This window comes from Malaclemys terrapin, chromosome 13 (assembly GCF_027887155.1).
Source record: "Malaclemys terrapin pileata isolate rMalTer1 chromosome 13, rMalTer1.hap1, whole genome shotgun sequence".
Lineage (NCBI taxonomy): Eukaryota > Metazoa > Chordata > Testudines > Emydidae > Malaclemys > Malaclemys terrapin.
In genome coordinates, this window is record NC_071517.1 from 32,212,856 (window position 1) to 32,227,572 (window position 14,717).

General features: G+C 46.9%; 1 protein-coding gene across 1 annotated transcript in view; it reads right to left on the bottom strand.

Moving 5' to 3' along the window:
* Positions 1 to 11,819, bottom strand: part of LOC128848288 (butyrophilin subfamily 1 member A1-like) — a 54,229-nt gene extending 42,410 nt beyond the window's left edge. The window contains exons 1-3 of the mRNA XM_054048199.1: positions 11,714 to 11,819; positions 6,353 to 6,700; positions 975 to 1,256 (exon numbers count right to left, since the gene is read on the bottom strand). Coding sequence (XP_053904174.1) covers positions 975 to 1,256; positions 6,353 to 6,700; positions 11,714 to 11,819 — 736 coding nt within the window. The remainder of the gene's footprint in view (positions 1 to 974; positions 1,257 to 6,352; positions 6,701 to 11,713) is intronic.
* Positions 11,820 to 14,717: the final 2,898 nt, after the last annotated feature.

Consider the following 14,717-nt stretch of genomic DNA (forward strand, 5'->3'; position numbering starts at 1 on the left):
TTCTTTAGTGAATCTAGCTTAGTTTGTGTGCTTTGTTTTATTTTCTTAGTAATCTGCTTTGTTCTGTTTGCTAACTCTTTAACCTCTTAAAATCCTTCTTTTGTAGTTAATAAACATATTTCTTGTTTATAATGTAATCCAGTTTATATAATTTCTAGGGGTGGGTGTGTGCATACCTTCCTCCACATTGAGGGAAGGGGCAAATTTCATGTAAATTTGGGTTTGCACTCCAAGGAAGGTGAACACCTGGGGCTGTAGCAAGTCCTTTAAGTTGAGTCTTCCCAGAGCTGATCCCATGTATCATTCTGCAACAGGACGTGTCCCTGCCTGTGTGCTTGGCTGGAAGAAGCTTGTGAGCCTGGCCCAGCAAGACCAGGTAAAGGGGACCCAGGCCAGTAGAATAGACTGACTCAGTGGCATCCCAACACATCAGGTGGCATCCCAAGGGGGTCCCATCCATCACAGATGGGTACTGAGCTATTATGAAAATGTGGCCAATGGCGTCCCAGCCTGCAAGGTATTAAACACCCTCAGCTGCTACTGGAGTCACGATTTATGTCTATATTGCAATTAGACACCCACAGCTGGCCCGTGCCAACTAATTTAGGTGTGCTTGGCTCAGACTAAGGGGCTGTTTAATGGCAGTGTAGATGGGCTTAGGCTGAAGCCCAAGCTCTGGGACCCTCACAGGGTCCTAGAGCCTGGTCTCCAGCCCAAGCCTGAATGTCTACACTGCCATTTAACAGCCTCTTAGCCCAAGCCCCTTAGCCTGAGCCAGTTGGCACGGGCCACCAACAGGTGTCTGATTTCATTGTAGACATATCCAGAGAGAACTGAGGTTGCTCAGGACTTTCCAAGACATGCTCAGCACCTTGAAGGTTCAGGCCAATGAACAGGAGGCACAGTGATAAATACTCTCCGCTCATGTCTGTAGCATCTCAGTCTATCCATGTGCAGCACAGACGGACACTGACCTGCTACTGAAATTGCTGACTCTCTCTTCTGGTTGAGTTGGAGGTTCCTGACAAAGCAGGACACTTTCTGGTTAGACTCCTCTGGTATAACAATGGCAATCTCTGTTTGAAACAGGCCATTGGCCTCTGGGGTTATTTCTTTAGCGGCTGTAGGTAAGCTCTGCCCCTGGAGATCTCTCCATTGAGCCTCGGGCTCTGGGTACCATCTGGATGATCGACACACCACCCGGATCCCTCCATCCTGATGTCCCTCCACAGAGATGACAGGATCAGAGCCCAAACCTACAAAAGAAATAAATGAACTTGTGATAATCCTGCAGTGCCCAGTAAGAAGCCAAAAGCTTTATTACACTGTTATCAAAAGCCATTTCCTGTTAAACTAATAATCAAAGGTGAGTCCATGAGTGTGGCTGGTCAGCTAATCTGGTCAGATTCATATTTGATAGACAGTAAAATTAATATTAATGTCAGGGCCATTCTATGCACAAATTTGTTCCAGTTTAGTTAAACTGGTTTAGTTAATCAAGTGCAAATCCCTGTATGGACACTCTTAAATCAAGAAGGAATTAACTCAAGCTAAAGCAATATAAGCCATTTCCAAACTCTTTTAAGAGTGTCCACACAGAGCTTTGCACTAGTTCATCAAAACCAGTGCCCATGTATGTGAAGACAAACATTAAATTAATTCACAAATAAAAAACCCTTGTCATAGGGGAGTTTGGGTTGCTTGGCAGTGCCTTGTAGCCTTCCAAAATAAAGACATGAACAGCAGAAAACTGATAAACCTGAAAGCCAGGAAATACACTCAGCAAAACAGAAACACAAACACTCAACAAGGAAATGTAGGGTTAAGGTAACACCTCTCATACCAGATCACACTTAGGGAGTTTATTATTAATGAGCTAAACTGAAATACAATTATCTTAATTGAAACAAGAGTCTTGTACCTTAATCAAAAGTGTGAATTCAAACAGATTTCATTATTGTGGGTTCAGTGTGTGTGTGCAGAGAGGCCCTTAGACTGTTTGGAAATTTCACACAGACCATCCTAGAAAGGAAAACAACCTACAAAGAGAGACAAAGAAGCTACAAGTGTCTGGAGCCTTCCCCATATGGGATTCTTGACTAGAAGAGCACAGACTGCGGAATGCTCACCCAGCAGGGGTGTGACTCACAAGGCTTTGGTCTGACAGACTCATAGGAAATGCCCAAGAGCCACAGACAAGGACAGAGGTTAAAGGCCTGATGTTAAAATTCTATGTAACCCCCCGTGCTTCTGTTGCTGTTCCTTTTAAACAGCCCAATGATTCCAGCTAGTTGGGGACTAGCAGGTAAACAAAGGGAAAAGTTCATGAGCCCCTGCAGCAAGCTCAGCAGGCATCTCCAAGGGTGGGGGCCAATTCCACTCCCAAATACAGTAAAAGCTGTTTTATCCGGCATGTTGGGGCAATGGGGGATGGAAAAATGCCAGTTAACTAAGGGAGAGAGTTTGGGTGCAGGGCTGGGGGTTGGGGCATGGGAAGGGGTGTGGAGCGCAGGCTCTGGGAGGGAGTTTGGGTGATGGAGGGGGTTTGGGGCAGGGGGTTGGGGAACAGAAAGGGGGGCAGGGTGCCAGATCCTGGGGCGCTCACCTCAGGCGACTCCCCGCAAGTGGCGACCTGTCCTTGCTGCTCCTAGACGGACGCATGGCAGGTGGCTCCACACGCTGCCCCCACCCCTCACTGAGGGAACCGCAGCCAATGGGAGCGGTGGGCGGAGGTAGCATGCAGATCCTCCTGGCCACCCCTCTGCCTAGCAGCAGCTGGGACAGATCATTGCTTGCAGGGAGCCAACCGAGGGGAGCGTCCACAAAATCTGGCACCCTGCATCCCCTCCCGCCCCGCAACCCCCTCCCCTGAGCCCCCTCCCAAACCCAAACTCCCTCACAGAGCCTGTGCCCCAGCCCTACACCCAACCCCCAGCCCTGCACCCCCCCCCCCGTACCCAAACTCCCTCCAGAGCCCACACTCCATAACCCCTCCTGTGCTCCAACCCCCTGCCAGCCCCACTCCAAGTGGATTATAAACTAGAATTTCAATGATGATCAGAAATGCTGGTTTATAGAGCTTTCTGGTTGAAGTGCCAGATAAAACAACGTTTACTGTATGAAGAAAAAAAGTTGCCAAAATCTTAAGTTAGTTTAGCCAGACCCAGAGGGTGTCAGCCATACCAGATCTCCACCCTGAGCACGATAGTCACAGGCCTGTTTTACTCATTGCAGCAAGAAGATAACCACAACAACAAGGATATCAGCGTATTGGAAGAACTGGGTGCTTGCTGCTTGTTCAGCTCATGGCAGCGTGGTGATATTAATGCCATGTCAGTAATGTATGTTTTAAATGCACAGGATTTGGGGCCTGTGAACCATTTGGTAGTGAAGAAATCTGTATGTTTGATGCTAATTTCGTTGTTGTTGTTTGCAAAGCGTTTGGATATAATGATAAGATTGGGTCTAGATTTATGAGGAGTCTCAGTTAACCCTCAGCTTGTCCTCTTATGAACCTAATGATTGTTTTAGTTTGAGCAGCTTTACTCCATTGTGGTGTCTTGCTCCAGTCTGGAAGAAATTCAGGCTATGAGCATCCATGACTCTCCAAATGTGCATATTTAATCTCATGTGTTATTATGCCCCTCTCTGTTCCTGCAGTAAAATGGAATTACAGTGGGTGCTTGTGTAACTAAAGTTTGGTGGGTTACATGTACAGTACACAAGGGAATGCCTTGTGGTTATAAAGTAATATCCAGTCATGGCCATGATTGGCAGCTCAGGTTTCCCACAGTTGATAGTTATTGTGCTGTGGATGGCAGTGAGTGGCTGGAAGGGTTTTAAGTAGAATGTAAAATTGTCAGTGCATTAAAATGATGAGATACACAAATTACAAGTGTATTGGAATTATTAGCTCTGATGGTCTGCCTTACAGCAGCAATTAGTGGCCCCAATCTGGGGCCCTGCACACGCATCACAGAAGACAGTCTGTGCCCCAAAGAGTTTACAGTCTAAACAGCCAAGATGGACAAAGGATGAGAGAGGAAACAGAGGCTTGCCCAAGTCCATGCACAGCTCAGTAGCAAAGGCAGGAATAGAACCCCTGTCTCTTGACTCTCAGTCCACTGTGATATCCACCAGGCAACCCTGTCTCTCATTTAAGGGTGTTCTAGCTTATGTGCACGTGCTTCATATTATCTACCAATCGTGGGGAGCTGCTACATAATCCTGCAGTTTCCTGAGGAGGAACAAGAGACTGGTTCTCCCTTTTATGAACACAGATAATGCCTCTCAGCAGGGACAAAGGATTGGATCAGAAGAACCATTGGAAGGAGCTGTGCACTGCTTAACTGATGGGCAGGGAGGCTAAAGTCTTCCACTACTTCCACTTAGTTACAAAGATAATTTTACAATCATTTGTGACCCCCTTGGCAGAGGAAGTGCTGGGTGTTCCAAGAGAAGGAGAGTGGAAAAAGGGAGAGCAAGAGGGCGTGTGTGTCTGTACCTCCTGACAAGAAGTCTACCATGAGTGGGTCCTCGCCTAGTGAAGCAGCTGAGAACCTGCCCAAAGCCCAGGAGGGACAAAGTGGCTGACCGTGGACACCCCAGGATGGGAGCCAGGAAGAGCACTGTGCCAGGGAGGAATCACATGAGAAGGACAAACCAGAGCCAGACCCAGTTTTGCTGTCACCCAGAGCTGTATGGGGCTGTGAGTACTGGGGCTTGTGACTTTGCATTGGGATTAAGGTGGGAGGCTGTTAGCTAGCTAAGTGGGGAGGTTGTTGTTCTGTGGGGCTTTGCAGAGAGCAGCAGAAGAGGGTACTGGAGGGGTTTGCTGTGGAAAATGCATTGGTGTCAAAGACGACCAGGAGCACCCAAGACTCACTGCTGCACAGGAACTCAGCCCAGGACTTCTGAACTCTGAGTGTAGACACAGAGCTCGGTGTCTGCCCTGTGACACTGTGCTTGGCATCTCCCATTTTTTATTGTGGTACCACTAGACCCATGGGTCCTTGGATTGACTGTAACCTCTTTTACCAGTGCGCCCATATTTTCCCCCTGTTATTTTTCTACCTTCATCCCTCTGTAAATACATATTTCCCTTTCCTATACTCACTGATCTATTCTGGTGTGTGTGTATTTACACCGGTGGGGTTTGGAACAGGTGCCCCTGGGGTGGAAGGGAGTTACCCCACTGTGCTCCAGTGTGCACCTGTTCTTGGCCAGAGCCGCTCTGCAGAGGGCTCTATAGTTACATATTAATTCCCACAAACTACTTCCCAGTGCAGAATTACAGTTTCCCACAGGGCCTGGTGCCTTTCCAAATGCAGGGAGCAGCTAAACTTACATTCCTGAAACCCAAGAGATACAAAGTAATGGCACACAGAGCCCCAGCCCTGCAACCTTAACTCTGCCTCCTGGGGCTGGCAATAGGCGCGGGGAGCGGTTCAGTGCGCATGGTGCCATAATACACAGGCATGAGGAAGGTGCCATTGCTGGTGTTGTGTTTCTCGGATTTGGATTCCAGCATCACTTTGCCTGCACTCCCACTGCCTTCCCCGTGTTCGGAGTCGCTGTAGTGACTGGGGGAGGGGTTAGTTAGAGCAGGCTGGCAGAGCTGTCACTCAGGTCACTGTGATATGACGAGAGGGATCACGTATGTGTCTCACTGGACTGCTGAGGTCTGTACGCTGTGTCAGCAGAAGTGCAGTGGCTCTTAACCTTTCTGGAGTCTGATTTGTCTTGTGTACCCCCAAAGTTTCACCTCCCTTAAAAACTACTTGCTTACAAAATCAGACATAAAAATACAAGTGTCACAGCCACTATTACTGAAAAATTGCTGACTCCTCATTTTTACCACATAATTATAAAATAAATCAATTGGAATATAAATATTGTACGTACATTTCAGTGTATAGCGTATAGAGCAGTATAAACAAGTCATTGTCTGTATGAAATTTTAGTTCGTACTGACTTTACTGGTGCCTTTTATGTAGCCTGTTGTAAAACTAGGCAAATATATAGATGAGTTCATGTACCCCTGGGAGATCTCTGCGTACCCCCAGGGGTAGATGTACCCCTGGTTGAGAACCACTGCTCTAATGACCTCAAATTTAGGCCACTAACCGTACCCCAAACTCCAATGAGCCACAGAAATTTTCAAGACAATCTGAGTATGAGTGTGGATTTTAGAGCCCTTAGGAAAAAAGCAGCTGTTAAACAGTGAACTAGAACAAACCTTAACCAGAGCAGAGCTACTGCCCCACTGTAACGAGAAAAGTCGACTGTCATCTCAGAATGAACCCTCAGGCTCCACGTTGAAGACGTCAAAGAATCAGAAGAAATTACTGACCTGCCACCTGCAGTTCCAATATAGCTTCTTCATAAGAGACACTGGACTGAAAAAAACACTTGTACGGCCCATCGTCGGAGGGTCGGACATTGCGTATTCTCAGGGAAACTCTTCCATTGGTGATGTCGTCTTTCAAGAGCTCAGTTCTTCCTTGATATTCCAGCATGTGCTCTCCGTACTGATCCCGCCCACCACGGTACAGGTGCACGACTTCAGAGTACTTGGATCGGAACCATCTCACCTCCATGTTCTCAGCGCTCATCCTGGGGGAGAGGCGGCAGTACAGGACGGCCTCCCCACCTAGGGAGGCAATGACTGGATGGTTAGGTCCAGTCACTGTGAATTGTGCTGTGAAATGTACAATGGAAAATGGAAATTAAATCAGCGAGTGGCTGGAGGTGGCATTAACTCAGCAGTAAGACTCACAGTAAGAGAGCACCCTGGGTTAGAAGTGAACACCATGCCCCATGCCGTGCTCTAGGCAAGTCTGTGAGTTCAGAGAGTCACAGGCTTGGGGTAACTGCACCTCTGACCCCTCTGTGGTCTGCTCAAGGAATGTCTCCTTATGTCTCAGGCCTCCAGCCGTCACCTCTCTCTGAACAGGGACCCATGGCCCTCTCCCTCCACACTGGGGTTTCAGACCCCTCAATTCACTGTGGTTTTCCCAGCAGGCCTGATCAAAGACCAGCATCTGTGCTTTGCTTTCTCTCTCAGGGCTATGAACAGCTTGTGCCAGTGGCTACCAAAAAGCTCTTCCAAAGCAGAGAACATTTAAGGAGAAAAGCCTGACAGAGAAAAGTTACCATAAATCAATCAAAGGTCTGAACACATGTTACATTTGTGCCAAAGGATTCTCATCTGGCACATGGGACTCATTGGTAGGGTTCAAAGTCTTTCAAACCTTTCTGTAAAGGTTGTCCCCTTGGTTAACAGGTCATGTCACTTTGTAGCCCAAGATCTTGGGTCTCTGGTCAGTTCAAATCCAGCTTTTAAACCAAAAATCTTTGTTCTCTTGGGCTTCTGGACCTGGTCTCAGGGCCAGGCTTAGAGAAAATGGTGCCCTGGGCAAACTTGTATTTTGGTGCCTCCCACCATCACTCTTGGCACCCACAGTCTTCCCACTTCCCCATCACCTCCTTGCCCCACTGCCTCCCCCAAGCGCTTAATTCATATTGAAAAAGATGCTAGAGCTCAGTCCCGGCACTGGTAGGGTGGCCTGATAGTGGTGGCTGCTGGTTGGGTGTCCAGCTCTGAAGACAACAGTGCCACCAGCAGCAGCGCAGAAGTAAGGGTGGCGTGATATATGGTATAATGCTACCCTGACTGCTGCTATGACTCGTGGTGCCTGGCACTCAGCCTGCAGCTCAAGGCAGGCTTTACACTATCACACAGGGCCTGCATCTTGCCAGAGCCCACAGCCCCTTGGGCCACTCCTGGCTCACCGGGTGTCATTTCTGATTTTGGGGAGTGGAGGCAACTTTAACTGTGATTACAGGGGCTACTTAGGTACCTGAAAACTCTAGGGTGTTTTTTTTATATAACTTAGTAATTAGCTGACAGGAGCACTGTATCTATTTCCTAGAGGTAAGCAGGTTCTGAATGAACTCTCCCCTGAGAGCTAGCTGAGAGGGGGAGAGACTTCAGGAGCAAACTGTATTTACATGAACACACCTACTCTGCGTAAATATCTAGCAGACAGGAGCTGTGTAGCTCCAAGTGATCAACTGTGGCTGGTGCTGTGTTACAGATCACTTTAGTACTGAATGCAGGGGTAGTGAAATGCTGTTATCAGTGTTGTCTTTATTGTCTGAGTAGAAGGGAGCAGAACTGTGCTTAACTTGTCCCAAATGAGGGGTCACCCTGAGCTGAAAGGACCTCGCTAAGTCAGGGACTGGAATGCCAGCCCTGCCTGTGAAAACAGAGCAGGAGTGGAGGCAGATGTTTTAGTTAGGAGGTATGATGCTCCTTAAGGATCCCTGGTCTGGTTTAACTTGTTCCTTCCCATGGTTCAGCGATAGTGCTAAATAGACTTCATTAGGAGTCTTTTGTTATTTAGTGTTTAAAAGAGCTGATAATCATTTCTGGTGGGACAGTGTCTCTGCCCAGCCTCAGAGCTAACAATCACTAAAAGCTGGATAGAACCTCAAGAGACCAAACTGTCAAGGTCACAGCAGACACAGGTGGCAGAAGGTGATCGGCAAGAGGAACAGGGGCTGGGGAGGTAACTAGCCAGAGCAAGTGCTCAGAGGGTAGCTCAAGCCAGGTGCCTTCTTCCCTGGGTGGGACGTGAACCCACACAGATGCACCTCTGATCCCTAGTCCCTCGCTGGCCAAGGACAACGACTGTGAGTGAGGTGTGGTGAGGGAGCAGAGAGGGGCACAGAAAAGGAACTTTTGGTTGTAGAACTCAAGAACTTGAGGCAGAAGACACTTCCCTACACTCTTTGGGGTGAGTGTCCTGCTCACAGTTTTATGATTATGAATCCTGCTTGTGGCATTTTCCCTAATTAATGTCAGCTGACTTCCCCGCCCTTCATTAAGTTTCTTTTCTACACAAAGGCCTGGTCCACACTAACCCCCCACTTCGAACTAAGGTACGCAAATTCAGCTATGTTAATAACATAGCTGAATTCAAAGTACCTTAGTTTGAACTTACCGCGGGTCCAAACGCGGCAGGCAGGCTCCCCCGTCGATGCCGTGTACTCCTCTCGCTGAGCTGGAGTACCGGCGTCGACGGCGAGCACTTCCGGGATCGATCCCAGAAGATCGATTGCTTACGGACGGACCAGGAAGTAAGTGTAGACCTGCATTAAGATTCTGTGCTTGTGAGTGGGGAAGTATTGTCTCTCAGAGGATCCCGGGGTAGTGTGTAATTTGCCCAGGTTACTGAGTGGGAGCTCAATTCTGGGTTGTTGACGAGGAACCCCTAGATATTGAACCCAGCCCTGGTTGCTGCCGACTCCGCCTGGCAGAAAGGTTACATATAAAAAGAAAGAAAAAATATATACAAACTCCAATTAAAGCCACTTTTTAAGTTTATATGTAAATTTAGAACAATCAGGAGATAAAACAGCAAGATATTCCCAATCCCAAGCCTTGAGCTAACAGGTCTGGAGCTTTAACACAGATATAAGAAACACAAGTTTGATACTTTGTACTCTATCTTTAGTAGAGATAATTAAAAATAAATTAAATCTGCTTACTTTTGCTAACAGACACAATCTTTTTTACTGCCATTATCTACTCTATTCTAGTCAATTGTTCTTCACTCCACTAAAAAAGTATTTACTTGATTTTAAAAAAAAAAATCTCTTTTATTACCAATGGGAATTTAGTTTTCTAATTATGTTTGCATTCATGTTTACCTATCACAATCATGTACGTGACTCACTAACATTTGACTCCATCATTACTTTTAGTATCAGACTTGGATGTGCATTTATTTACATATGAATTGTAAGTTATTTTACAGGTATAACTAAAAATGCCATTTGAAAATAAGTGACCTTCATCTGCACAATGTCTAAAGTTATGTGTTTAGCTTTTGTTGTTGTTGTTAAACTGGCACTGCTAAGGTGAGTACAAGCTAAATTTACGTTTTAGAAGGATACTATTATTTGATTGTACCACTTTAAATAATGAATGGCAAAGCACAATATGGTAATAAAAGTACTAATGAGAATTACTCCAGCCAGGACAGGTTGGGCATTTTAGAACTCATTACTCAAAGACTTAAATTTAAGCATAAGAGAGAAATAAGATTATGAAATGTACAGACACGTAAATAAATAAATAAAATAACAGCACTGTTATCCTTAAGGAACTTTGAAAGAATACAATTACAGGGAATATATGTGCATTGTGCATTTCGACAGGAAGTACCAAAAATTAACAACAACAACAACAGTAGTACAAGTGTGTGTTGAGGGGAGAGTTTGTGTGTGTTGGGGAGTTTGAGAGACAGAGTGTGTGGGGGAGGGAGTGTCAGAGACAGTGTGTGTGTGTGAGAGAGTGTGTGTGTGTGTGTGTTGGGGAGTGTGAGAGACAGAATCTGTGTGAGAGAGAGAGTGGGGGGAGTGTGAGAGACAGAGTGTATGTGTGTGAGAGAGAGAGACAGAGAGTGGGGGGAGTGTGAGAGACAGAGTGTGTGGGGGGGAGTGTGAGAGAGTGTGTGTGAGAGAGAAACAGAGTGTGTGGGGCTGGGAGGTGGGGTAACCCTCCCCCATGGTGTAGATTACAATCCCCAGCCCACAAAGGTACATATAACATGTATAGAAGCCATGGATAACAGGGACACAAAAATACACAGAACATTCATAAAGCGAATTTGACAGTCTCCAAAATGGCTGCAATATCTGCCATGCAGAGTTCACATGTGAGTGTTAGACACTGTCTCTATTATCTCTGAATGGGGCTCAACACGTGTCATGGGCGCCCTGGGGATAATGGTGCTGGGGGTCTGGGTCTCTGATACACCAACGTTTTTTCATGCTGCTCCAGAACAGGGGCTTCCTCATCTGCAGGAGGGGTGATGTAAAGGCCGGCAAGGTGTAAAGAGATGAAAACAGATCATCACTACACAGGCGATGGCTTCAAAGATAAAGTCAGAGGCCAGATAATGGAGGGGAGAAGAAGGCAGATAAAAAAGTAAAGGAAACAGAGAGCTAGTCACTGTGGAACTGCACAGGAGGGGGTGGGGAGTGGGGGGGGTGTGTGTCTCGGTGGAGAGACTCAGCATTCAGAGAGAGCCAGTTAAATTAGCAGGATGGAAACCACAGGAGGATGGAACCAAAATTCCTGAGTAGCTGTGGAGGCAGCCCTGGGGGTGGAGGGGGTCACTATAAGGGGTTCACGGAAGGCACGGGATGAAAAAGCCAACAAACATCCTCACTGTGAGATGAGGTCTAGCTCTGAGTCCTAGTCAGATGTGCCTAGTGCAGTATGAATGACTTGTGGGTTGTTACTTCTAAACTGGAGAGTCTGGGATTCAGGACTCCTTCGTCACTGAAGAGTCTGATTTGTGACGTATACGGTCTGGCAGTGCAGTGTCTAGTAATTGGTGGTGTCTTTTTAAATAGTTTGCAAGCCCTGTAGTGGTGCTCACTGTGTTCTGTGTTTTTGAAGCTGCCAGAAATCAGCCAGAGCAGTAGGATGGATGTAGCGTCAAGGCCTGACATGATGTTGTATAGATAGTAACCATGGTTACTGGGGACCCAGCTGTGCCCTGTGCTTTCTCCATGTTGCTGGTTGTGGGCAGGCTGAGCAGATGTGGTTTGCAAGACACGGCAGTGATGTGAGATGGATGCTGATGACCAGCAATACCAACAGCAGCAAACCCAGCGAGGAGGCCGGAGCTCCTACCTGACACCAGCCTGTGAACCTGTAGAATGAGGCAGAAAACGACATAGCCAGGCAGAGCGGAGCTCACTGTGGAGCCGGGGGAGAATGAGGGAACCTTCCCCATCATCGTAGCTTGGTCTGGGGAACAGGAGAAATAACAAACCAGACGGTGAGTGAGTGGGATGCAGTGACAGTGCCACGGTTGTCGGACTTTCATAGCCCTGGTCCATGGATCAGTTATGATTACATTAGCACACTTCCCAGTATTCATAGACTAAGGTCAGAGGGAACCATTAGATCATCTAGTCTGATCTGTGCCATGGGCCAAACACTCTCACCCATTTACCCCTGTACTCAGCCCAAACTTGTGTTTGACTAAAGCATCTTCCAGAAAGTCACCAACCCTTGATCTGAAGACAGCAAGAGATGGACAATTCACCACTTCCCTGGGTAGTTTGTTCCAATGATTAATCACCCTCAGTGTTATAATTCTGTGCCTTATTTTTAATTTGAATTTGTTCAGTTTTAACTTCCAGCCATTGGTTCTTGTTATGCCTTTCTAACCTATATTAAAGAGAACCTTAGTACCCTGTATTTTCTCCATGAAGGTGTGACAGATGGGGAACTTTACTGAAATATTTTTATGAACTATCAGTAGGACTCTCTACCGTTCCCCTTGGCATAGCTACTGCTTTGGGGGAAATAATTGCTGCTTTTGCTGGGACTAGGCTGAACAGGCCAGAGATCTGAGCTGTAGAGCCTCTCAGAGTGTCTGGGCTGGAATCAACACATATCAATGGAAACAATGAGGAGTCCTGTGGCACCTTAAAGACTAACAAATTTACTTGTGCATAAGCTTTCGTGGGCTGGATCCCACTTCTCAGATGCATGAAGTGGAAACTTCAGTGGGCAGATATATATACACATGCAGAGATGGGTGTGTTACTTTGCTGTGCGGAAGACCAGTGCTAATGAGGTCAATTCAATCAGGGCAGATGTTGACCAACAGTTGATGAGAAGGTGAGAAAACATTATAATCAAGGAAGCTAACAAAGGAGGTGCTGTAGTCATCATGAATAGATCGGATTACAAACGGGAGGCTGCCAGGCAACTCTGTGACACCACATTCTACAGGCCACTATCCTTTGATCCCACTGAGGAATAACAAATGAAACTACACCATCTGCTCAAGAAACTCCCTGAAGAAGCACAGGAACAAATCTACACAGACACACCCCTAGAGCCCCGACCAGGGCTATTCTATCTGCTTCCCAAGATCCATAAACCTGGGAATCCTGGTTGTCCCATCATCTCAGGCATTGGCACTGTTACAGCAGGATTGTCTGGCTATTTGGACTCTCTCCTCAGGTCCTATGCTACCGGCACTCCTAGCTATCTTCGAGACACCACTGACTTCCTGAGGAAACTACAATCCATTGGTGATCTTCCAGAAAACACCATCCTGGTCATTATGGATGTAGAAGTTCTCTACACCAACATTCCACACAAAGATGGACTAAAAGCCATCAGGAACAGTATCCCTGATGATATCATGGCACACCAGTTGGCTGAGCTTTGTGAGTTTGTCCTCACCCAAAACCATTTCAGATTTGGCAACAATGTATACCTTCAAGTCAGCGGCACTGCAATGGGTACCCACATGGCCCCACAGTATGCCAACATTTTTATGGCTGATTTAGAACAACACTTCCTCAGCTCTCGCCCTCAAGTGCCCCTCCTCTACTTACACTACACTGATGACATCTTCATCATCTGGACCCACGGGAAGGAGGCCCTTGAAGAATTCCACCAGGACTTCAACAATTTCCACCCCACCATCAACCTCAGCCTGGACCAGTCTACACAAGAGATCCATTTCCGGGACACTACCGTGCAAATGGTCACATAAACATCACCAGAAACCTACTGACTGCTATACTTACCTACATGCCTCCAGCTTTCATCCAGAACACATCACACAATCCATTGTCTACAGCCAAACCCTAAGATACAACTGCATTTGCTCCAATCCCTCAGCCAGAGACAAACGCCTACAGGATCTCTAGCAAGCATTCTTAAAACTACAGTACCCACCAGAGGAAGTGAAGAAACAGATTGACAGAGCCAGATGGGTACCCAGAAGTCACCTACTACAGGACAGGACCAACAAGGAAAGTAACAGAGCACCACTGGCCATCACCTACAGCCCCCAGCTAAAGCCTCTCCAGCACATCATCAACAATCTACAACCTATCCTGAAAGATAACCCCTCACTCTCATAGACCTTGGGAGGCAGGCCAGTCCTCACTTACAGACAGGCCCCCAACCTGAAGCAAATACTCACCAGCAGCTACACACCACACAACAGAAACACTAACCAAGGAACCAATCCCTGCAACAAACCCCGTTGCCAACTCTGCCCGCATATCTATTCAAGTGACACCATGATAGGTCCTAACCACATCAGACATATCATCAGGGGCTTGTTCACCTGCATATCTACTAATGTGATCTATGCCATCATGTGCCAGCAATGCCCCTCTGCCATGTACATTGGCCAAACCAGACAGTCTCTATGCAAAAGAATAACTGAACACAAATCAGACATCAAGAATGGTAACATTCAAAAACCAGTAAGAGAGCACTTCAATCTCTCTGGACACTCAGTAACAGACTTGAAAGTTGCCATACTTCAGCAAAAAAACTTCAGAAACAGACTTCAGTGTGAAACTGCAAAGCTGGAATTCATACCCAAACTTGACACTATCAGACTGGGTCTGAATAGAGACTGGGAGTGGCTGGCTCACTGCAAGAAGTAATTTTCCCTCTTTTGGGATTCTAACCTTCTCATCAACTGTTGGGAGTGGACCACATCGACCCTGATCAAATTTGACCTCGTTAGCACTGGTCCTCCGCATAATAATGTGGAATTGTGTGGATCCTGGGGCCCAGCACAATAAAAGGTCACTCCCAAGGGACTGGCTGAAGGCCAGGGCATAGATCAAACCTTGTGAATCCATGACAG